Here is a 24,385-nt window from a genome sequence, read left to right as displayed (position 1 = left end):
TACCGATACTAAAACTGCTCCTGTTTTCAGGGATTGGCATTACATTTTTCTGGGGGGAAAAAAGACAAATTAAGAAATATCTCCAGTGTCATAAAATGGATTGAATTTATATAAACTCCATTTAAATTTAATCTCTATTCACCTCCATATGGTAAAAGAGGGAAATTTTTAGAATAGAATGCTTGAACTCACCAACCATGAGATCATGACCTGAGCCAAAGTTGGTCACTGAACCAACTGAGCCACCCAGACACCCCTATATTTATACATTTTTAATGTTTATTTATTTTGAGTCAGAGAACATGTGTGCACAAGTGTGAGTGGAGGAGAGACAGAAAGAGAGAGAATCCCAAGCAGGCTTTTCACTGTCAGTGCAGAGCCTGATTGGGGCTCAAACTTACAAACCGTGAGATCATGACCTGAGCCGAATTCAAGAGTCAGATACTTAACCAACCGAGCCACCCAGGACCCCTCTGTATCTATATATTTAAATAATATGTGAGTCAGGCTATTGGTAGATGAGATAGCAGAAAAGAAGCCCCAAGGAATCAGGCCAATGTTGTAGGCTGAGTTTTATCTTCTCAAAATCTCACATGTTGAAGTGCTAACCCCCAGTGACTCAGAATGTGACTATATTTGAGGACAGGATCTTTAATTAAGTTAAAATGAGATCTTTAGGGTAGGCCATAATCCTCTATGACTGATGTTCATATAAGANAGCTCAGGTCATGATCTCATGGTTTGTGAGTTTGAGTCCCACATCAGGCTTACTACTGTCAGCACAGAGCCTGCTTCAGATCCTCTGTCCTCCCTACCCACCGTGCCCCTCCCCCACTTGCACATGATCTCTTTTTCAAAAATACATAAACATTAAAAAAAAATAGAAGAGGAAATTTGGACACAGACACAGAAGGAAAACTTCATAAAGACACAGAGAATAGATGGCTACCTATAAGCCAAGAAAAGAGGTCTCAGAAGAAATGAATCTTCTCACCACACATACACACACAGTCATTATGTAAGGTGACAAGAGGGATTAATTTATTGTGATCATCATTTTGCAAAATATATGTATAGCAAAACATGACATTGTACATCTGAAACTTATATAATGTTACATGGCAATTATATGGCAATAAATCGAAGAGGAAGAGGAAGAGGCGGAGAAGCAGTAGTAGTAGTAGTAGAAAGAGGAGGAAAAGGAGGAGAAGAATTACTACTAATCCTGTTGATACCCTGTCTTAGACTTCCAGCCTCCAGAACTATGAGAAAAACTTTTATTATTTAAGCCACCGAGACTGTGCCTCTCTGTTGTGGCAGCCCCAGTTAACTCATGCACATGCCATGTATGGCTACGTTCTTGAAAGTCTGGTCAGTGTCCACAATATAAGCATTCAGAATACTTTACTTAAATGTAACCATGGACACAGTACAGGCACAGACAGCCACATCACAGTACCTTTAACAAAGACATGGCCTTTGGGATTCAATCATGGTTATCTTCAAGACTGTCTCTTGCAAAAAATAGCCTGAGGGCACTTGAGCTCAACTAAAGAATTCCTACACTCTTGGGGTACCTGCTGGCTCAGTCGGTTAATCAGGTTAAGCATCTGACTTTGGCTCAGGGCATGATCTCACCACACATACACACACAGTCATTATGTAAGGTGACAAGAGGGATTAATTTATTGTGATCATCATTTTGCAAAATATATGTATAGCAAAACATCACATTGTACATCTGAAACTTATATAAAGTTATATGGCAATATACTTTGAGAATCAGCACCATGTTGGGCTCTGTGCTGACAGCTCAGAGCCTGGAGCCTGCTTCCGATTCTGTGTCTCCCTTCCTCTCTGCCCCTCCCACACTCACACTCTATCTCTCTCTCTCTCAGAAATAAATAAACATTAAAAAAATTCCTACACTCTAGTTTATCACCTAGTGTTAAGTGAAAAGTCAAGGCATTTTCTACAAAAGTGGTTTCTTTCTTCTTCATCTCTTGATATTACTTATACATCTCATCAAGTATTATATAAGACTAGTGGATATTTGACATTTGGTGCTATGTTTTAAATAGAAACTCAAACTTCCATTAGAAAATATATAATACAGGGGCGCCTGGGTGGCTTAGTCGGTTAAGCGTCCGACTTTCGCTTAGGTCATGATCTTGCGGTTCGTGGGTTCGAGCCCCGCGTCGGGCTCTGTGCTGACTGCCAGCTCAGAGCCTGGAGCCTATTTCAGAGTCTGTATCTCCCTCTCTCTCTGACCCTCCCCTGCTCACGCTGTCTCTCTCTCTCTCCTAGAAATAAATAAAAATATTTAAAAAAAAAAAAGAAAATATATAATACATACAATTGATTATTGTTTTATATAGATTTTGATCATGGCCGTTCCTAGCACTATTTTAACACTACAGCACTCAGTGGTCAACTCAAAAGTATTCAACAATGTACCATCTTCGAAAGGATTCATCTGGTAAAAAACAAACAGATGTGGGTCTAAATTAGTGATCCTCAGTAATAAGACAGTTCAATACTGAGAATAAAGCAAAACTGAGTTAAGGTAATACTTTAAGTCTCTTATCAGAATGTTTGTCTCCTTGGTGTGCCTGGGTGGCTCAGTGTTTAAATGTGTGACTCTTGATTTCTGCTCAGGTTATGATCTCAAGGTTCATGAGTCTGAGCCCCACTTAGGGCTCCACACTAATAGCTCGGGCCTGCTTGGGATTGTCTCTCCCCCTCTCTCTGCCCCTCCCCTGTGTATGCTCCCTCCTCTTTCTCTCTCAAAAAAAAAAAGTTTCTCTCCTTACTTTTACAGAGGATATACTTTCCCTTGACACTTTATTTTCAGATAACCCATATACCTCAGCTAAAAGATTCTTGTTTTTCACCAGCAAACCAGCAAGGTCAGGATGGACTAGATTAGCTGCTCTTTTGTTGTACATCACTGGGTTCTTGGTGGGAACCATTTTAACAGGTGGATCAACACAAGCCTACAGAAAGAATTGCAAACTAATTAACTGAACATGTACCCTGCTGATCAAAACGAATAATATTTTAACCCACACAAACTTACATTAGTAGCTTCAAACAGAATACAACTTTAGAGTATTTATTTTGAGGTGTTATGGTAACAGATGCAATAGGTCTCAGGAAAATAGCAAGGAACTCATATTAAAAGATGTATATATAGTCAACAACACACATCAAATATATTAGATTGAGAGGAGATAGAAATGGAGATGATGGGGGGAAAAAAAGCATGAACAACCTTACACAGAAAGATTATACTCTACCATGAACCAACATAATTAAGTTGACAGTGTACCTGAGATATAAAATAGGAGTAAACTCATTAAAATGTGGTAGGTGTCTTATTTAGTGCATTGCAATATCACTAAAACTTATTTTATTTATATATTTATTTTCATAGGGATTGCTATTTTTTAATTTTTTTAAACAATGAATATTTCTTTTTATTCCCTCTTAGTATTTCAGTGTATAGTTAGCTTTTAGGATTGAAGAAAGGCATGTACAGAAAATAACCATTATTTTTCTTTGCAATATCACTGAGATTTAAAACACTAATCATAAAAATAAAAATAACAACTATTATTTCCAGTTAGGCTTTTGATTTATAAAAGTAAGAAATATACAACCTACAATTTATTTTTTATATTGAGCTCTTACAAGTACAGTTTGAAAACTTTTTATTTCATAGTTTAGAAGATATAGATAAGAAGGCATGCTGTAAAAGAATACGTCAGCATGTTTATATACAAAAATTAAAATACTAAACAATTGTATTAATTTGTAATGAAATTCTATGCAGCAGTTCACATGCACAGACTAAGCTTATGTGAATCAAAAAGAACTTTTTTTAAATATAATTTATTGTCAAATTGGTTTCCATACAACACCCAGTGCTCATCCCAACAACTTTCAAGAACATAAGACTGAACACAAATAACACGGCAGAAAGTTAGGTCTAGAATATCATTTATGTAATTTTTTAAATGCCCAAAACATTAAAAGCATCCACATATAAGCAAGAACATAAAGCTTATACACTTAGTTCAGAATAGTTCTCTCCCTAAAAAACACAAAACAAAACAAAAGGCCCAAGATGGTCAAATAACACTTTCACAGAGGCTTGTAATAGCAGCTGCCCTGGGGGCCTGAGTGGCTCAGTCGGTTAAGTGTCCAACTCTTGGTATCAGCTCGGGTCATGATCTCACATTTCCTCTAATATTTATTTGTGCTGACAGTGCAGAGCCTGCTTGGGATTCTCTCTCTCTCTCTCTCTCTCTCTCTCTCTCTGCCCCTCCCCCCCCAATAAATAGTTAAAAAAAAAATAGCAGCTGCACTAACACCTCCATCTCTTACCACCCCAGACCCTGGGTGCACTCACCCAACTTCAGCCTAGTATCCAAGATACCTAATGATCAACAGCAGAGACTCCAGGGCCTGCCCCAGTGCTAGGAATGGCAAAGATTCTTACTGGTGGATGTCTGATCTTCTTAAATCTTTTATATGATCCATCCCAAGTGCTTGAGATGGCATCAAAAGTTACAAAATGGTCCTCAATTGTTACCAGTCAAGTTTTACCTCTTTTAAAAGAATAAGTGAAGCAAATTAGGGCAGGGGGTGTCAAATATAAATCTGTGCAATGGGTACATGTGTATTCCATGTGTATGTCACAATTCTTTATCCATTCATCCGTGACTTACTTTTACTATAAAACATTTCCTCTCCTACCAAAGAAACTAAGCTTGTCATTCTTATTTAATTCCAATATGGGGGTTAGGAAACAAACTATTCTACTCTGAATTTTCACCCCAAGCTCAGAGTTTATCACCAAGGAACTGTATGCTAAAAACTAGGTGGAGTTTTCTAGTGACCTTAAAAACATCAACGGAAGGGACATCAACTGATCCAAGAGGATATTTAACCTGCAGAAAGATTCTCATTAGGGTCTAGCCCTAATAAAACAAGGCTGTAAACCAAGGAGATAATATGGTGCACTAGAAAGGTAACAGGACTCAGACTACTTAGTTCTGTCCCCAAATCATGTGGCTTCTCTCATTCAGAGGCCTGTTAGAGTCTATTTTTATATCGTTTTGGGATTATTGGGCCTCAGTGAAATGTTGGAACCACCAAAAAGACAAATATAAATAAAATCCACTTTGAGGTTCCATTCGATTTAGATGCTTCACTGATCCTTATTCTAGAGTCAAGATGGGAATCAAAAGAAATTAGAGTTCATTTGACCTCATGTCTTTGATCAGTCACTAGCAAAGACCTAAAAGGGTGCTAGCACAGGCAGGTGGGCAAACTGAACTGGACTTTCCTTTCTCTTGACTATCAATTGTACCTCTATCTTCTAAGAACAGGGCAAAAATTAAATGCCAGTGTACAACTCACCTCTGGGCTATTTTTCTGAGATGTGTGAGCTGATAGATGCTTGACTTTTGATGGCTTAGCCTCGCGAAGCCCTTTGCTTTGGCCAGTCGCAAGCCTTGCTGGATCTGAGTGATTTAAAAATTGGAGAGGGCCTGACATGCTGGAGATACAAGCAGCATGAAACAGATCTAGTAATGGTGATCCAAGGTGCTTCCAAGGAGAGTTTGTAACGAGCAGTCAGGAATTGATGCTGAAGTATGCACAGCATCAATAGCAATGTCTTCAGGAAGGTTCCACTTCAGATCTTCACATCTTAGCCAGGCTTCAGAAGGAGCTGCCTGCTGAAACTGTTGCTTGGAGACAATGCAGATCTACTTTCTAAAGATCAAACCACTGTTTAAACTGTAACTGGTGCAGTGTGCTAATGTACATATATGTGATCATATCATACTTAAATGCTACTTATGAATCATATCTAGAGACATCAGACTTGCAAATATCCTTCATTTTCAATTTCTCTGTCAGGATTCCTAACTACATCCCTCTAAATTCAGCCAAAAGATAAAAAGTCTAACATGAGTTTATAATGGAGCAACTGATAATTCATAATGTTCTTTCTGCCTCACTGGAATGTACTTTTACATTATGATTTTCATAAATTCAATTTCCCAGGAACTTCAATAGTGCCTTAAATCCATACTCCCTACTCAGTTCAACATCATATATTATCTTTCTTTTCGGAGGTTAAAGAAGGCAAGAGAGAAAAGCCATCTTCCAAATGAATGCCCACATTTTATTAGCCAATAAGCTGGAGATTTCTTTTTTAAGATCAGGGGATGTATGGGGAAAGAGGAGGTGAAAGCAGCATTTAGAAAGACCAGAAGGGCTGCATCCAAGTGGGGTATGTGTTTCCTTGGCTGGTTGGTATCTCTCAAAAAATTGAACTTTCCCAGAATAAAGGAATTTTCACACAGAAAAAGAAAATCAAGATGATGTGATTTGAATAACATAGAACAGAAAACATGAAGGCCTGATTTTATTCACTAACCTGAAATCAATTTTGAAATTCCTGTATTATTTCATTCTTTTGATATTTAAAGCAACCATTAAAGTACAAATCTCTCTGAGGCACCTAGCTGGCTCAGTGGGTACAGCATGTAACTTGATCTCAAGAGTTGTGAGTTTGAGCCCCATGTTGGGTACAAAGATTACTTAATAAAGTCTTTAAAAATAAATAAATAAAATAAATAAAGTGCAAATATCTCTAATGAGACTTTAGTCTTTCCTTTATTCTCATTATTTAGTACCTACAATCATTACTACATTAAGTGCATTTCTAAAAACCAAAGAAGGGAACTGAAAAACAACTGAAGTTTTGGTGAATGAAAAGGGAGGATAAACAGCTCCTAAATTCTGGAACAAGAATGACAGTGGAGACAAAAGTCTTCTTAAGAACTCTAGGGGCACCTGGGTGGCTCAGTCAGTTGAGCCTACGACTTCGGCTCAGGTCACAATCTCACGACTCTGTGAGTTCGAGCCCCACATTGAGCTCTGTACTGACAGCTCAGAGCCAGGAGCCTGCTTCAGATTCTGTCTTTGTCCCTCTCTCTGCCCCTCCTTTGCTCATCCCCTCTCTTTCTCTTTCTCTCCCTCAAATATAAACATAAACAAAATTTAAAAATTTTTTTAAATATTTTATTTATTTCTGAGAGAGAGAGACAGCGTGAGCAGGGGAGGGTCAGAGAGAGAGGGAGTCACAGAGTCTGAAACAGGCTCCAGGCTCTGAGCTGGCAGTCAGCACAGAGCCCAATGCGGGGCTCGAACCCACGAACTGCGAGATCATGACCTAAGCGAAAGTCGGACGCTTAACCGACTAAGCCACCCAGGTGCCTCATATAAACAAAATTTTTAAAGAATTCTATCTTTTACTTTTATTTCCTCAGCATTTTATGAAAATTATGCTCTATTAAAAATAAAGTTACTTAATGCTTCTAAAAACCATTAAGAACTGCTTAATGCTTTCCTCACCATTTTGTGAAAATTATGCTCTATTAAAAACAAAGTTACTTAATGAGTTACTTAATGCTTCTAAAAACCAGGCTATATTATTATGTGGACCAAACTATACCTCTAAAAGCATGGCCATAGATATATAAAGCCTTCAATATCAGTTCAAATACCTCATCATTCCTCAGTTACTGCAAGGTAAAGGTAATCTCTTTCTCTAACTCCTGTAGTGTATGATCTATATTTTTCTTTCAACTGTTACCTCATTCAATGTTGGATTATATAAAAATCTTATCTCTCCTACTACATTAAAGGTACTAAGAGCAGGATCTATCTCTGGTTTTCCTCTATCAATCTCAAGAGCAGGCACAAAAAATACACACTGAACAACTAAAGAACCCAACAGAAGAAAAAAAGTTCCTTAATTTTTTTAACTCATATGGATAATAGTACTGTTTTCCCAAACTAATCTTATATAATAAAAATATATTAGGAGACTAAAGTAAACAAAATAGAGTAATATGACAATTATTCTGTGATGACAAGTTCATAGATGACTATTCTGTTTTCTATTCATTTAAAAGATTTGTCAATACTTCAAATTAGAAAAGATACAGTATGCTATACTATGCATCAGAAAGTAAGAACCACAAATTTTTACCTTATTGAACACAAGAGAAAAGTCCAAATTGAAGTTCAATTCCCAGAATAAACCTGAATTATCCAGTGTGAGTGGCTGCCTGGCATAATTTGCCAGTAGAATGTTTGTACATCAAAGAAGCCTGTTTCTAGGTGAACGCATCACAGAACTCCAAGGAAGGGACAAGTCTTTCCAAAGTGATGCAGTAAATTAGCCCCTGGCTATTTTCCTAATTAATAAGGTGAAAGCACAAAGTGATTTTCATCAAGCACTAGTAAACCTAAGAACTCTTAAGAAAGTGATTCCACTGAAAGTAAACCTTCCAGCAAATTTGGGGTCTTTTGTGGAATTCTTGAAATAGGTTAAAGTTTTATCTCCAATACCTCATTCATGGGAGAAGTACTTTGAGAGGAGAAAATTATTTGATTCAATCTACTATTCCTAAAGCAGAAGATGATTTGTCTGGAAACTGATATTCTAATTTGAGGCAAATACTTTTTTTACACTAGAGAAAGTGTGTCCCTAATGTTTTTCTTTCCTTTTTTTTTTTTAAGAAACTATTCCGACCACGTCCCTTCCTTCTTAATCCCCCAAAGGAGGAAAAGAACCATCATCAAAGGGCAAAGAGTGGCTGCAAAAGCAACACCAAAGTCAGCTTCATACTCAGGAAAGGACACTGCACCTCCTCCTTGTGGTTGTAGGTACTCTACACGTTGCGAGAAACTTCTCCAGTAACGAACTATAGAAATGATCCCTGGGGCACATGGGTGGCTCAGGCCATGATCTCAACAGTTCATGAATTTAAGTTCTGCATTGGACTCTGCTGTCAGAGTGGAGCCTGCTTCAGATCCTCTCCTCTGTCCCCATCTCTTTCTGCCCCTCTACCACTTGTGTGTGCGCTCTCTCTCCCTCTCTTTCTTTCAAAAATAAACATTAAAGGGGCACCTGGGTGGCTTAGTCGGTTAAGCGTCCAACTTTTGCTTAGGTCGTGATCTCGCGGTTCGTGGGTTCGAGCCCCGCGTCGGGCTCTGTGCTGACTGCCAGCTCAGAGCCTGGAGCCTGTTTCAGATTCTGTGTCTCCCTCTCTCTCTGACCCTGCTCACACTGTCTCTCTCTCTCTCCTAGAAAATAAATAAAACCTTTAAAAAATAAGTAAATAAACATTAAAAAAATAAAATAAAAAAAGAAATGATCCCTGAAAGTATAGTCTTCCTATTATGTATTCTTGATACCAGAACCATTAGGATGATATTTCAAATATCTTCTCATCTTCTTGGTTCTCAACTTTGCCTGCACATTAGAATCTCAACAAAAACTTCAAAAAAATACTAAATCCTGATCCCACTCCAAGTTCTGACTTAATTGGTCTACACTGGAGCCTATGCATAATGCTTTTTCCTTTAAAGCTACACAGGTAATTTTAGTGTGACTTTAGGGTTGAGAATGGCTGTTCTACTATCTTCATTTATAAGTATTAGAAAGGAGGCAGCAAAAAGTGATATTCATTGGAGTGAGAGTAATAGTAACTAACCTTAGAAAATAATATTATTTTCCCCCTAAAACAAGATTTTAAAAATTATATCCTCAAGCAGTAGAACAGAAGAATGAACAAGACAGGAAATGTACTACACACTTTTTCTGGTTGAAAAAGTGAACAAGTATATAAATAAAATTATTTTACATAGTGATAAGAGTTGTGAATAAAGTAGACTAATATGACACAGTTAAATGAGTAGGCAGGAAACTTTTGATAGTGTTATCAAAGAAGCCTGTTTTATTGTCGGAGGCGACTCCGGCAGGTCCAGGGGTGCCTGAAGGGTGGACGGTGTCAGGGGGAGGAGGAGGGAGAGAGAGCTAGCGAGCCCCGAGATTCTTTCTGGTCACCAGGCAGGCATCTCTGCTCTGACTGGGCCTCAACTTTGTTTTTGAGATGGCACAGAAGTGGCATTTGCCTTAGACAATGATTTCTGATAACAAACTTCTTTGATATGTAAGAATTTCCCAGAACATAGATTTGTAGAAGACTCATGCATAACCTTTATCAATAGCGATTGAGGTAGGGGATTTAGATGCTTATCTTATGGGGAAGGAAGGCATCTTTAGCATACTAGACAATGTTTTTAGCAGAAGAGGGTGAAGTTACTTCTCTGTGAGCAGGGGTCAAAAACAGGTCTTTCAGGAGATACCTTTGCTCTCAAAATCACAAAAAGAAGCTCCTCAATAGGTTCCTTCACAGGGAGTGATCAGCATATACAAGGCCAGAAAATGCTCCAGGCAGAAACAAATGGGTGGGGGTAGATATTTCCCCTTAACTTTAAATTAGGCTCTTTGCCTCAGGGCCAGACTCAAGCCTCCTTTATTATGTAAGTCTTGGATCTGCAAGACCCTTAGGAAGAGCCTTTTGACAATCTCTTTGGAAAGGCAAGGACATGCTTTTCCTTATGAACAATCTGTGTGGGGAATATTGGTCTGATCTGGAATACTGTGAGACCTGGTCAATACCAGCAGCCTCATTTACAACATGAACCAGTAGTAGCAGAAGGAGATACCAGTTTCCTTGCTGTGACTGCCATCCAGAGAGGCCGGTGCGGCTCCTGGCATTTTATATATACTGACATAAATTAAATTATACATTTTATTGGATAACCTGACCTTATTGTTTAACAAGAGGGGAAAGCGATCTCACACATCTATATGTATCGATTACGTATCTATTGCTCCTTTAACAACTGTATCCACCCTGATGAAGATTTTTTACTGTTGAAATCAACACTGTGAGCTCAGAACACTTTTATACATGTTATTCTAGGGAAAATTCCTAAAATTGGAATTACAAGGTTAAAGAAAGCATAAAGTTTCTGATAGATAGTATCAAATTTCCCTCAAAAAGTTTGGAACAAATGGAGCTTTTGCAAAAAGCATGCATTTTTCCCCAAACAACTGCCATTAAGATCATTTGAATAAAAATATTTTGTCTTTCTATTCTCTGTGAAATGATTGTCAATCTCTACCTGATTTGACCAATCTGCAATATATTTGAATTACCCCTTTTCCCATAAAACACTTTCTTTACCTGTCTTCTAAAGCAGTGTGCCTCCGTGGTTTGCCTTGTAACACAATGGACTCTTGCTTTTCTTATAAAAAATTGTCTTGGGGCACCTGGGTGGCAAGCATCCGACTTTGGCTCGGGTCACGATCTCAGGTTTGTGGGTTTGAGCCCCGCATCAGGCTCTGTGCTGACAGCAGGGCACCTGGAGCCTGCTTCAAATTGTGTGTCTCCCCCTCTCTCTCTGCCCCTCCCCCACTCGTGCTCTGTCTCTCAAAAATGAATAAACATTTAAAAACTTTAAAAATTGTGTTAATTCTTATTATTTATTTTTGAGAGAGATTCAGCATGAACAGGGGAGGGGCAGAGAGAAGAGGGAGACACAGAATCTGAAGCAGGCTCCAGGCTCTGAGCTATCAGCACAGAGCCTGACACAGGGCTCGAACCCATGAACCATGAGATCATGACCTGAGCCAAAGCTTAAGGGACTGAGCCATCCAGGTGCCCTTGGACTTGCTTTTCAATCTGCCCTCCAGGTTTTTCTTCATCCTCTTGAATTCTAAACACTGAATGTCCTCGGAATCAGTCCTTGGTCCTCTCTCTAGCTATACCCAATCCCTTCATGGGCTCTTATCTAATCTCATGGATTTAAATATCTATTTCATTTGGATGTCTAAGAAGCATCTGAAAAATTTAAAACGGAATTAAAATTCAAAATCTGCTCCTGACAGTGTTATCTTAATTCAATTCAATATATGACAACCTCACCTTTCCAGTTACTCAAACCAAATCCTTTCATTCTCTTACACCCCAATTTCCTCTTTTCATACAGGTTTATGACCAAGTCTGATTCCCTAGAAACGCCTTTCTTACCGCATTTCTAAAACAGTACTCTCCTGCCTCTTACCACCATTACCCATCCTCTTAGCTTGTCTATTTTTAAAAAATGATATGCCAATATCTAAAATTAGAGCATATATTTCTTTAATTGGTCTTTGTTTTGCTACCAGAATATTAGCTGGGGGCAGGATATTCATTGGTTCACTATGGTATCTCGAGCACCCTGAGCAGTATTTTTTTTTTAAGTTTATTTATTTATTTTTGAGAGGGGGAGAGAGAGGATCCCAAGCAGGCTCTGTGCTGACAGCACACAGCCCAACAAAGGGCTCAGTCCCATGAACTGTGAGATCATGACCTGAGCCAAAATCAAGAGTTGGATGCCACCCAGGCACCCCAGTATTTTTTTGTTGTTAGCACAGTAGCCACTCAATAACTGTTCAATGAATGAATGAATGATATAGGTCATATAAAGATATTATTATTGAAAACCAGTTGTTGAGGTGGAAAAGGCAATATATTTAGAGATGAAGCATCAGGTTTGGGGCTTGTCCCAGGCACAGCTATACAACTTTGGGCAAGTTATCCTTCAAAGTCTGTTTCTCCAGATGTAAATAGGGGTTTTGCCATCTTCCTCAGCAAACAAGACAGCTGAAAATAGTCAATATGTTTTTCACTACCTGCAATTTACCAGGAACATTTGCTTCAGTTTTCTTAATTTTACCTGTTTAGGTCAAACACAATATAAGGATATGTGTTCAGAGGTCCTCATATTAAGTTATTACATTATATCATTATATTATATATTATTACTATTTTTAAGTAGTCTCCATGCCCAGCATGGAGCCCAACACAAAGCCTGAACTCACAACCCTGAGATTAAGACCTGAGCTGAGGTCAAAAGTCAGACACCTAACTGACTGAACCACCCAGGCACCCCTATATTATGTATTATTAAGTCATACTTCTAATTTGTCCACTTGTGCAAACTTTATGAATGGTAAAGTAAATGCAATTACTAGAAAAAAATTCACCAAAAATTATTTAATTCTACTACTGGTGGTGGTTGTACAAGTCTGTGAATCAACTAAAAAGCATTCCATTGTACACTCCAATCAGGTGAACTTTATGGAATATAAATTATATCTCAATAAAACTGTTAATAAAACAAAAAAGAGATTCTAATTCCATATATAAGGTTACTGTAAAATATCCTCAGAACTTAGGAATAAAGCGAAAACCACCTACCAAATACCGAAAAATTAAAAAAGAAAAGAAACAAGTTCAAAAGATGAGCTCTACCAATAACTGACACATCCCACCCTAAAAAAATGTTTTATAAGAAACCCAGCTATTAGGTCAAATCCAAAATGACCTGAACAAAATCACTATCTCAGAGAGATATCTGCACCTTCCTGTTCACTGCAACATTACTTACAATAGCCAATATATGGAAACAATTTATGCCCATGGAAGAATGGATGTTATACACAATCCAACCCACCTACCCACAAGACTCTTCAATTTTAAAAAAGGAAATTCTGCCTTTTAGAATAACATGGACTTTGAGAGCATAGGCTAAGTGAATAAAGGACAGAAAAATACTGTAAGTTGTCATTTATATGGAATCTAAAAAAGCCTACTTCGTAGGAACGGAATAGTGATTGCCAGGGCGTAGCGGAAATGGGAGACTTAAAAGAGTATAAACTTCCAGCGATAAGACGAGTAAGTCTGGGGAATCTAATGTTCAGCGTGGGGACTATAACCAACGACTATCAATACTGTATTATACACTTGAAAGTAAAGAAAGTAGACCTGAAATGTTACTGTCACCCACAGAAGCTACCGTAATTATGTAAGAGAATGACGATGTTAGCTAACCCTCTTTTGGTAATTATTTCATAACATATACAGGGATCAGATCATTATTCTACATCTTAAGCTTACATAGATTATATGTTAATTATCTCCCAATAAAACTGGGGCTAAATAAATAAACACAGTGACCTGAACAACTTAGCTTTAGCGCTACACCAGGATGACTGTTACCTGAGCACAGTAAGAACGCAGCTAGTTTTATAGAGTTGAGCGGACAAACGCCCCATCCCACTTCTGGAGTGGACGCCTGCGGAGAGGAAGTGTCCCCTCCGTGGGTCACTTGGCCTCTAGTTCAAGTAGCGTCCGTCTTCTCCAACCCTAAATCTTCGCGGGGGAGCTGACAAAATCCGGCCTTGCAGACTGACTACCCTTCCCGCATTGACCGACCCCCAGGTTAGGCCGGGCACTTGAGGCCAAGCGGCGCTGCAGCTCTAAGGGTCCCATATAGAGCGCCGGCTTCGACGGTGGCCCAACAGGAGTCAACCGAGATTTCAAAACGGTTACGGGCGCCACGTGGGCCCTCGGACTCATAATAGGGGTGGAGGCCCCACACCAGTCTGACAGCGCCGGTGGGCAAGAACCCAAAAGCCGCCCCAAGCTCTGTGGGTTTCACCTCTGCGGGCCAGCCCTGCGCCCCACCAGGTACCCTGCGCCGAGACCGGCCAGAACTCGCCCGGGGAAGCCGCGCGCCCTCAACCCCGGCCGACACCTTTGCCAAGGAGCAGCCGTGCCCCAGGGCCACGCCTCACTCCCGCGCGCGCGAAACCGCTCTCCCGCGAGATCGCCCCTCCGGCTCCGCCCCCTGCCGTACCCAGGAAGGCCTGGAATGGAGTCCCGACCCTTCTTCGGCCAAGTTCTCCGCCCCACCCGAAGGCGCAATCTGAAACAGCTCCTTCCACCAGCCAATCATTTCCGCTAGCCACTCATCGCCGAGTTCCTCCATCTTTCCGGGGCTTTCGGAAGTCCAAATCCCGGCCCTTCGCTACAGAAGTTTCTCTGTCCTTCCGGACTGCGCACGCGCACCGACGGGGCGGGGGGAGGGGCGGGTGGCGCCGGCGCAGTAGCACGATCTCCGGGGGTGGTCGCTAAACACGTGGGTTGTGCTGTCCAGGGCGCCAGTGGAGCTAGTGGATCCTCAATTTCGGTGGTGTCCATCGTGGGCAGCGGACTAATAAAGGCCATGGCACCGGCGGAAATCCTGAACGGGAAGGTGGTCTCCGCGTAAGCACCTGTCATTGTTGCTAGGGCATGTTGGGATCCAGGCGAGGGCTCAGAGTGGAGTATGCGGGTCCCCATGTTCGCATTTTTTTGCTGGAGGGACACTTGTAGCACAAGAGTAAGGCTGGCCGGGGGCGGGGGTGGGGAGGACGTAGTACTGAACCCGTTACACTTGAAGATCGGGTCCCCTGCGGTCGAAGAATGGGGCCTTGGGCACCGTCCGCGTTTCTAGAAGGGCTGCCTAGTGGCTGGGCCGGCTGGCTCTTGGGTTTTGGACCAGTTCTCTTAACCCGCCCGACGGTGCTTCTCAAAATGCGGCTGCTGACGGCTCTTGTGCTAGAAGAGTGGTTGGGACTGTCTGCAGCACCATAGTCAGAACTCAGAAATGCAGTTTACTCCCTCACGCTATAATTCAGAGGTGAGGAGACAATAAGATTAATGAGGTGACAAAACTTGACAAGGACACAAGACTGATCAGTGATGGAGGGACCTCTTCCAACCATCGCTTTTCCCACTACACCTGAGTCATCATTTGCTAAGTGGAACCCAGTAAACTTTACCTTTCCCTTCAATTTCATGCTCCTCCAATACCCTTGTCTCTGTCCAGGCCCTAAAGTTACTTTCAAGTTTGACTCCTGAGTCCCGACGCTATCTCGTGTTACATTTGACCTCTGCCTGTTCTACCTGTATAGGAAATGCAAATGCTTAACTAGTGGATAAATGTTGCCAGACTTACTCCCCAGAAGTACCCCTTGCTGCTTTTTGTCTGACGAGTGGGAAAATATGAGAATAGAAGAGGGAAGGATACATTTTGTGTGACTCTCCTGGAAGTTGATCTTGGGACCTTTGACTTAGCAGTTATTTAATAACAACTGTAGTTGGCAACAGGAATTGTCTTGTAAACCTGCCAAGTCTGTGAGTAAAAGGTTTTTGAGTGTATTACAGAGTCCTTGGTAGTGAAAACCGTCCTGGGGCAAAATGATTTTTCATGGAACGTAGAGATGGTGGACAAAGAAGGTGAGATGTACAGTAAGTGGTAGTGAATCTTTCACATTGGTAAAGAGAAACTCTAGACTTTGAGACGAGAAATCACAATACATTTGAGTGCTTTTGAACATGTGCTATGCTAAACTACATTGTTTCTGCTTGACTTTGCTTTTAGTTTGCTTACAGTCAAACCTACTCCCTTTACCAGTGACTTTTTCTGGTAAAGTCTTCTTTTTATTAAAAAAAATTTTTTTAATGTTTTATTTATTTCTGAGAGAGAGAGACAGCGTGGGCAGGGGAGGGTCAGAGAGGGAGACACAGAATCTGAAGCAGGCTCCAGGCTCTGAGCTAGCTATCAGCACAGAGCCCGATGCGGGGCTCAAACCCATAAACCGTGAGGTCATGACCTGAGCCGAAGACGGACGCTTAACCGAGCCACCCAGATGCCCCGAAATCTTCTTTTTAAAAAGACTGGTTGAAAAGATAATTTAGGCTTTCTCCTTGGCAGGCCACTGAGAATAGGTGCTCAATGGGTATGTTTTTGTTGAGTGGAGAGCAAGTTAAATATGTTCTTAGCTCCACAAAGGTAAATGCATTGTCTTGTTTATGTCTATATCCGAAACACCTAGAAACCTTCTTTCACTCCTTAGTAGTTATGTGGCTTTAAGCAAATTAATTTATAGCAAAACTTCCTCTGATGTAAAATTAAGATAATATATAGACCATTGAGTTGTTAGGAGAATTAAATGAGTTCTTAGCTGAAGGGCATTTAGAATTATTCCTGACATGTAATAAGTTTTCAACACGTTAGCTGTGTTTTTTAAACTTTTTTTTTTTTTTTTTTAATTTCTAGGAGAGAGAGAGAGACAGCGTGAGCAGGGGAGGGTCAGAGAGAGAGGGAGTCACAGACTCCGAAACAGGCTCCAGGCTCTGAGCTGGCAGTCAGCACAGAGCCCAACGCGGGGCTCGAACCCACGAACCGCGAGATCATGCCCTAAGCGAAAGTCGGACGCTTAACCGACTAAGCCACCCAGGCGCCCCATCTGTGTTAATGATTAGAAATTAGTTAATGTATACATGGATGATTGATTCATTATCTTTTAGACAGTGATAGCTGCCTTGAGATCTGTTTCAATGGTTCTGAGTATTAACTCACGTTGAAGTCACTCAGGAAGCTTTTTGTCACTAATTCTTTTTATTTAAACATGAATACATATGGGGGTGCCTGGATGGCTCAGTCGGTTAGGCTTCCGACTCCTGATTTCAAGGTTTGTGAGTTCAAGCTCCTGTTGGGGTCTGTGCTGAGAGCACGGAGCCTGCTTGAGATTCTCTCCCCCCTCATCAAAATGAACTTCAAACATTAGTACATGCAGTGAGTGTGCCTATCACAAGTATACAACTCAATGAATTTTTTGCAACTGAACTTAACTGAATAGCACCAAGATCAAGAAATGGCATTGACTTGGGGCGTCTGGGTGGCCCAGTCAGTTATATGTCCACCAGCTCAGGTTATGATCTCACTGCTTGTGAGTTCAAGCCCCATGTCAGGCTCTGTGCTAACAGCTCAGAGCCTAGACCGTGCTTCAGATTCTGTCTCCATCTCCGCCTCTCCCGGCTAGTGCCCTGTCTCTGTCTCTGTCTCTCTCTCAAATATAAAAATAAAACATAAACAAAAAGAAAGAAATGGCATTGGCACCCAAGAAACCCTCCCTTCCTACATCCAGTCACCACCCCCAACAAAGGTAAACATTAAAAAAAAATATTTATGTATTTTTGAGAGGGGAGGAAGGGCAGAGAGAGAAGCAGGCTCCAGGCTCTGAGCTGTCAGCACAGAGCCTGATGTGGGGCTTGAACTCATGAACCTTGAGATCATGACCTGAGTTGAAGTCGGACACTCAGACCGACTGAGCCACCCAGGCGCCTCAAAGGTAGTCATAATCCTGAATTTTAACAATGTAGATTAATGTTGCCTGTTTTTCAGCTTTGTATAAATGGCATTGTACAACATTAAAGACTTCTGGGTCTGGCTTCTTTTAGTGAACATTGTGTTTCCGAGATTATTCCGTATTGCATGTAGTTGTAGCTCATTTACTCTCATTGCTGTATTGTATTCCACTATATGAATATGCCACTGGTTACTCATCCATGGACACTTAGGTTTCTAGTTTTTGGTGATTAGGAATTTTACTGTTATGAGCATTCTTTTGCATGTCTTTTGGAACATGTATATTTCTGTTGGTTACATATCTAAGAGTAGAACTGTAGAGTAATAGGTCAAATATATATGATCGGTTTTAGTAGAAATTGCCAGTCTTTTCCAAGATATTTTTGCCAGTTGAGTCTCATAGGGTACTTTTGAAATACATCAATGCCTGGTGTCCATACCAGACTGATTTAGTTGGATTGGCTAGCAATACACTACTGGATCCAAATATTCTCTAAATCTTTTAAAAAGCTCATTTCTGTGATTCTAATGCATCTCGAAAGGTGAGAACCACTTACTTAAAACCTTAGATATAAATCCAGTTCTTATCATTGAAGTATGGCAATGATTTGGCTCTAAGGATTGAAAGTATTTTCTGGGAAAGACTGTTCCAAATCCTAGAGGGGTCCCTCTACCCAGCTTGTTCAGAGCTGACATAGCTGACTTTTTACATTGCCCTGTAGTAGAGCAATCAGTTAGTTTCTGCTAACACAATTCATACAGGAGCATTAAGGCTAAGGTCTCTTTGTACTTACAGAAGCTCTTTCTTTTCTTTGTAAAAAAATTTTTTTAAATGTTTTTATTTTTTTCTGAGATAGAGACAGCATGAGCAGGGGAGGGTCAGAGAGAGGGGGAGACACAGAATCTGAAGCAGGCTCCAGGCTCTGAGCTGGCTGTCAGCACAGAGGCCCATGCAGGGCTCGAACCCATGCACCGCAAGATCATGACCTGAGCCAAAGTCAGACGCTTAACCGAGCCACCCAGGTGCCCCCAGAAGATCTTTCTTTTATGTGCTAATAAAATGGATCAAAGACTGCCATACCTTGGCACCTTGACCTTCATGGAGAGCTTGACTCCAGGAGCTTGTAGTACTCACAATTCCTCAGAGAGAGGGAGCTTTGGAAGGGGAGGCGGCCTTCCTGGCTCATCACGCACTTGCCCAGCAACTTGTACTAAGGCTGCAGCAGGTTTCTGACTTTGGTGCTGGCTCTGGGGGAATCTGAACAAGATTCAGCTTGAGTAGCTTGGATTACAGGCAGAGGCTCTGGGCAGGGGGTCCCCACTTGTCCTCTGTTACTGGGTCAGCGACTCTCTTGAGAGGGAAGTGAACTTCTTACATTGCAACCAGGGATCCTGGAGTCCAGGGAAAGGGTCCCTCATTCTTCTAGTCTGCGGATCAGCTGTCTAGGTTGCCAGCAACTTTTGGGTCTCTCTGCAGATAGATTTGCAAGTCTTCAAGGGCCCTGGGCAATTTCTTCCCTGATATATAATGTTTGGACTGTAAAATATCTTCCTTGGGGAGAGACAGGGTGGGACAGGCCATTTGTTCTAGAGTCAGAATTTCTCTAAAATCCAGTCCACTCAATCCATCCCATCCTGCAGCTGAGGCAATAGTTGAGGCTAGAAAGTGATGCGATTTGGCCAGAGGTTACTGGGCTGGTTAATGGCAGAGGTTCAGCTGGAACCAAGCCTTGTTCACCCAACACATGGTGTTTTTTACTCTATCAGGCACTTACAACTTTGCTAAAGGGAATTTCGTAAACTAATCTGTGTCTTACTCGTTGCTGTGCTTCCCACTCTGCTGAGAAGACCATCTTTGACTTTTGTCTACTTTTATTATTGTTTATTATTCACTTATTTTATTATTTATTGTTTTATTATTCCTTTATACCTTCCTGGAAGCCAAGACTAGACAGAGTTCCTCATTTCCAGATTCCATCTCTGCCTGTTCTGCCCTGTAGGGAATCTGGATCTAGTTGCCAAATTATCTCCCTTTGTGAGGAACACCCCGTTTCTCCATTAAGGGGAGTTCCAAGACTGCAGCCCAAGTTTGACAGTTGGGAGAGATCTGAGGGTCAGAGATAAGTGTGTGGCATTTTTGGATATTTATTCACTTACTCAGCAAATATCTATGTGCCTTCTGTATGTATGCAGGCACTCTTCAGAGAGTCTAGAGACTATGGCAGTAAATAAAATAGCACAAATCCTTGTTTCTGGAGTTTGTATACTGATGGGTAGAGATGCACCATAAAATAGGTACAGAAGTGTAAGGTGGTGAGAAGTGCTGAGAAAACTAGAGCAAGGAAGAGGAGCAGAGATTTCTGACACCTGGGGGATTGTAACTTTAAATATGGGAATTAAGCTCATACTATTGTAAAAGTGACTTTGGGGTGAATATCTGATGGCTGTGTCGCTGTAAGCTTACCGATATTATGAGGAAGAGGGTTCCTGGCCAAAAGCAAGCCTGTGCCATGGACCTTTGACCTCACTGGGTATTAAATGATGGCCTTGGGGTCAACAGTGATGGCCCCAGAGAAGCTGACTAAGCAGAGCTGGGTGAAGTTCACTGACCCACCACCCTGGCTTAAAAGAGGTGTCCTTAAAGAGACAGAGGGGTGGAAATTAGATGGAAGAACCACCCTGATTTGCGTGGTGCCTAAATGGGGTGTCTCTTGAACGGATGGGGCCCCTAAATGTGGGGCAACAATCAGGTGAAAGCCAGTGGGGGCACGGGGGGGAGGAATTCACCTGAGGCAGAACAAAGGAGATAGAATTTATTGAATATGCAGCAAGGGAGAGGAGAGGCTGTCTACAGGGAGGCTGAGGGAGAGGCGGCTTGTCAGGAGGGAAAGTGAGTTTTAGTGACATGGGATTTTCCCTTTTTTGGTAACTGCCTGGTTGTAAGTAGCCCATTGGTCAGTTAGGGGCTCTGGAGATTTCAAGGTAGGTCGCCTGGTGGGCCGGTCTGTATTCAGCCAGGTGGTCACTGTGGCTCTTTCTGCATTCCTTTGCTCAAGCCTGCTTGCCTAAAAGTGGCCTCCACAATTTGGTTTTTAGGCTAGAAATTGCAGTCCTCACCTATGTGCGCCTTTCAAAGTGACACTTGCTGGATGTTGTGTGGTTTGTTTGCCTTTCCTTTCTCTTTGTTTGAGATACTTGAGCCCACTCCCTCCGTTGGTGGCATTTTTTCTTGGTCAGGTCTTCTTTCTGGAAGGACTGGCTCTGAAGAGACAGGCAGCTTGCTACTTGTCAGGCACTGAGAGGAGGTGCTCTTAGTTTTTCTGGGTTGAGCAGAGCCAGTTGGATAAGTTCGTATGCTCCCTCTGGGGAACATTGGGTAACTTAGTTTACCTCTTTGTGCCTTAGTTTTCTCATCTGCATATTGGGGTAGTAGTGGCACCTAATTTATAAGGTTGTTGAAATTAAATGAGTCATTCATTACTTGTAAAGCATTTAGAGCAGTCTCTGGTGCATAGTAGGTTTTAATGAATTGGGGCTTAATAGTACCTGTTGAATAAACAAGTGGTGTCTGCGTTTATCCAGGGTGTGTCTTTGGTAGCTGGCTTATAACCTTGAGCCTTCAAATTAGAGTTTATCCTACTGATCAAATATAAAAATGGAACCATGGTATACATTTAGCTCCAGGGCTAGAAGAACTATTTTTGTGAAAAGAATTTGCCCACCACAGAGAAGGGCTGCTAAATGTTGATAAGCTTTTTATTTTGTCCTGTAGATAAAGTACCTATAGACCCTTTTGTGCTTAAAAAGACTTGCCTGTAATGAGATCCAAAGTGCAGGCCTTTCAGAAGTTACATGGGACCTTGAATGCCCAGGCCGGCTTGACTCTGGGAGCCTTGTAGGGGAGTGGGGCCTTCTGCGAGGTTGTAAATAGGCCACCCAGCCAGGCTACTGGAGTATTGTTATAACTGGGTCCTGGCAGAGCCTGGAGCGGGCAGCCAACTACCGTGACCGTGGCACCAGTGAAAATCCCGAGGATGTGGGCCAAGAATAAGTGTCCGTCCTCATCCATCAAGAAGGGTGGCGTCAGGCAGTTCGGGATTTGGACAGTGGAGCTTTGAGGAGGGGTGTGTGGTCCCTTGTGTATCCCCGTTTGCACTGGGAGTCCTCAGGAAGAAGGACTGTCAGGCTAGCCTAGCACGGAGGAGGGTCCTTGGAGCATAGGGAAAAGGCACCCTCTCCTTCCATTGACCCTGGTAGGGGCTGAGCAGGGTAGAAAGGCCAGGGCAAGTTAGTCAGCCTCGCTTTCCTCTTCTGTACTGTGGGGATGGCCACAGCACTTATTCATACCCTGGGGTCTCAGAGAGGATTACAAGGGTGTGTAATGTATGGCTCTCTGAAAAAGCCCGTGAGCTCCTGTGGTTAGGACTGTATCTACTGACATCGGATCCATAGTGTTGAAAGCCCCCAGGACCCCTGTACAATGTGGTTTGCTTCCCTTGATACTTTCCTGTAAAGGGGCGTTGTGGCACCTTGTACCTCCATGAGCGTGAAGGATTGGGTGGCTGATGGTGCCACAGTCAGGATTCCTCTGCCACCCAGGCCACCTTAGCCTCCGTTTGGCAGTTTCTGAAACTTTGGCCAGAATGACTACCTTGACCAAGATTTACAAGGCTGGGGTGGGCGGGGTGGGGAGAAGAGTTACAAGACTGGTGGCAGGGACTCCACAGTGTATTTTCCTTCCTAGCCAAAGCCTCTTACTTGCATGCTAAAAGGAATTGCAAACTTGTATCCTCCTGTTAGGAGGTGAACTGACAAATCTGTTTGGAAGGCTCCCAAACTGCTTCTCTTCAGAAAGTCATTTTCAAGGCTAAAGACAAGTCAAACCTTGCTCTGTTAGCTAAGTTTTCCTTTTCACTCTTGATGAAAAGTTCTTCCCCTGGAGCCTGGGCAGGAGAGGTACAGCTTTGTGGTGCTGGTGTTTGAGGAGTATTGGGGAAGAGGGAATATTTCTGTAAAAGGTTTTGCCAGAGCCTAAAAGGAATTTCTCTTATGTGACTTAACATGATAAGTGATCTTTCATTTTGGTGCCCAAGTACTAGGCCCTGTAAGCAGCCTTTTAAAAATTTATTTATTTATTTCTAATTTACTTAAAAATTTTTTTATGTTTATTTATATTTGAGAGGTAGAGAGACAGAGACAGAATCTGAAGCAGGCTCCAGGCTCTGAGCTGTCAGCCAGCACAGAGCCTGATGTGAGGCTTGAACTCATGAGCCGTTAGATCATGACCTGAGCTGAAGTCAGCCGCTCAGCTGACTGAGCCACCAAGAGCTGCTCCAGGCAGCCTTTTAGATGTAAGCTCTTTTTACCCAAGATTTTCCTTTAGCTTTCTCTAAAAGCAGAAAGCTCAGGTCTTTGTGAGGCTTTTCTCAGATAAGAGCTCTTGGCCTGCTCTTCCTCTCCAATCGGAGGCCCTCTGTCCTCCACCTTCTTTCCACGTTCTCCTCGGATGATGAGCCAGAGACCTCTTGGGACTTGGGCCCATAATCAGCTCCGATGGCCAGATCTGTGGTTAATGGTGAGACTAACTCTGAGGGTTGGGCTCTTGCTTACAGATCCTCATATGTGGGGGGCCATTCCGTGATGTCTCATAACTCTTGCTACCGACTGACATTTACAAAATGGTGGCCTAGAGGCCAGATGTCGTTATACATTTTGTTGGGCTTACAGAGTTATTTTTAAAAATTGGACTGCTTTCCAACACGTTTATGTGTATAATTGTCCCCCCAAATCTGGAAGCCTGACTTTTTGAAAGGAAATAGAAAGTTTAGCAGTGATGTGCTCTCTATTCTTAACGTCACCAGTTTGTTGGCTCCGAGTAGAAGCTTTCCCCTGCTCCCCTGTGAGGGGTAAAGTAGGTGGGGCCACATTGTTTAGGAATCCTAAAACACTTGGTTGTGTCCACCTGGACTTGACAGTGTTTTCCACTTTGTGACCATTTTCTAATGCACTTTTCTCTCTCTCTCTAGTGCACTTTTTATTTTTATTTTATTTTTAAATTTTTTATGTTTTATTTATTTTTTGAGAGAAAGAGAGAGAGACAATGAGAGCAAGGGAGGGTCAGAGAGAGAGGGAGAGACAGAATCCAAAGACAGGCTCCAGGCTCTGAGCTGTCAGCACAGAGCCCAACGCGGGGCTGGAACCCACAAACCACGAGATCGTGACCTGAGCCGAAGTCGGACACTCAACTGACTGAGCCACACAGGGGCCCCTCTAATGCACTTTTAACAAGATCACTTTTAAAATGGTACTTTTTATGAAATTTTTCTTGACCAATTCAACCCAGTTTCCCAGCTCCATTTGTTTCTTTTAGATCAGTGGGTCTCAAATGGGGCCAGCTTGCCCTTTTCTCCACCCAAAGGCA

At 41.9% G+C, this 24,385-nt stretch overlaps 2 protein-coding genes and 1 non-coding gene across 6 annotated transcripts in view; 1 reads left to right on the top strand and 2 right to left on the bottom strand.

Annotated features, from left to right (window-relative positions):
* Positions 1 to 14,823, bottom strand: part of LOC144234046 (uncharacterized) — a 44,675-nt gene extending 29,852 nt beyond the window's left edge. For 2 of the 4 annotated variants that reach the window (XM_077767191.1, XM_077767194.1), the window contains exons 1-3: positions 8,075 to 8,174; positions 5,428 to 5,784; positions 2,868 to 2,996 (exon numbers count right to left, since the gene is read on the bottom strand). In XM_077767191.1, coding sequence (XP_077623317.1) covers positions 2,868 to 2,996; positions 5,428 to 5,565 — 267 coding nt within the window. In that variant the 5' untranslated portion in view covers positions 5,566 to 5,784; positions 8,075 to 8,174. Of the gene's footprint in view, positions 1 to 2,867; positions 2,997 to 5,427; positions 5,785 to 8,074; positions 8,175 to 14,625 lie in introns of those variants that run through there. The other 2 variants (XM_077767192.1, XM_077767193.1) reach the window with 2 other exon arrangements.
* LOC144234080 (small nucleolar RNA U3) lies at positions 8,610 to 8,818 on the bottom strand. Its single transcript, XR_013335857.1, has one exon. It is a non-coding gene; the product is annotated as a small nucleolar RNA U3 (small nucleolar RNA).
* A 1-nt stretch (position 14,824) lies between the features above and the next one.
* MTHFD1 (methylenetetrahydrofolate dehydrogenase, cyclohydrolase and formyltetrahydrofolate synthetase 1) overlaps positions 14,825 to 24,385 on the top strand; it is a 60,497-nt gene continuing 50,936 nt past the window's right edge. The window contains exon 1 of the mRNA XM_077767190.1: positions 14,825 to 15,035. Within this exon, the coding sequence (XP_077623316.1) occupies positions 14,995 to 15,035 (41 nt within the window). The 5' untranslated portion in view covers positions 14,825 to 14,994. The remainder of the gene's footprint in view (positions 15,036 to 24,385) is intronic.

Source organism: Crocuta crocuta, unplaced genomic scaffold, assembly GCF_008692635.1.
Source record: "Crocuta crocuta isolate KB4526 unplaced genomic scaffold, BGI_CrCroc_1.0 scaffold55, whole genome shotgun sequence".
Taxonomy (NCBI): Eukaryota; Metazoa; Chordata; class Mammalia; order Carnivora; family Hyaenidae; genus Crocuta; species Crocuta crocuta.
The sequence above is the reverse complement of the archived record's forward strand: the minus strand, read 5'-3'. Positions and strand labels throughout refer to the sequence as shown.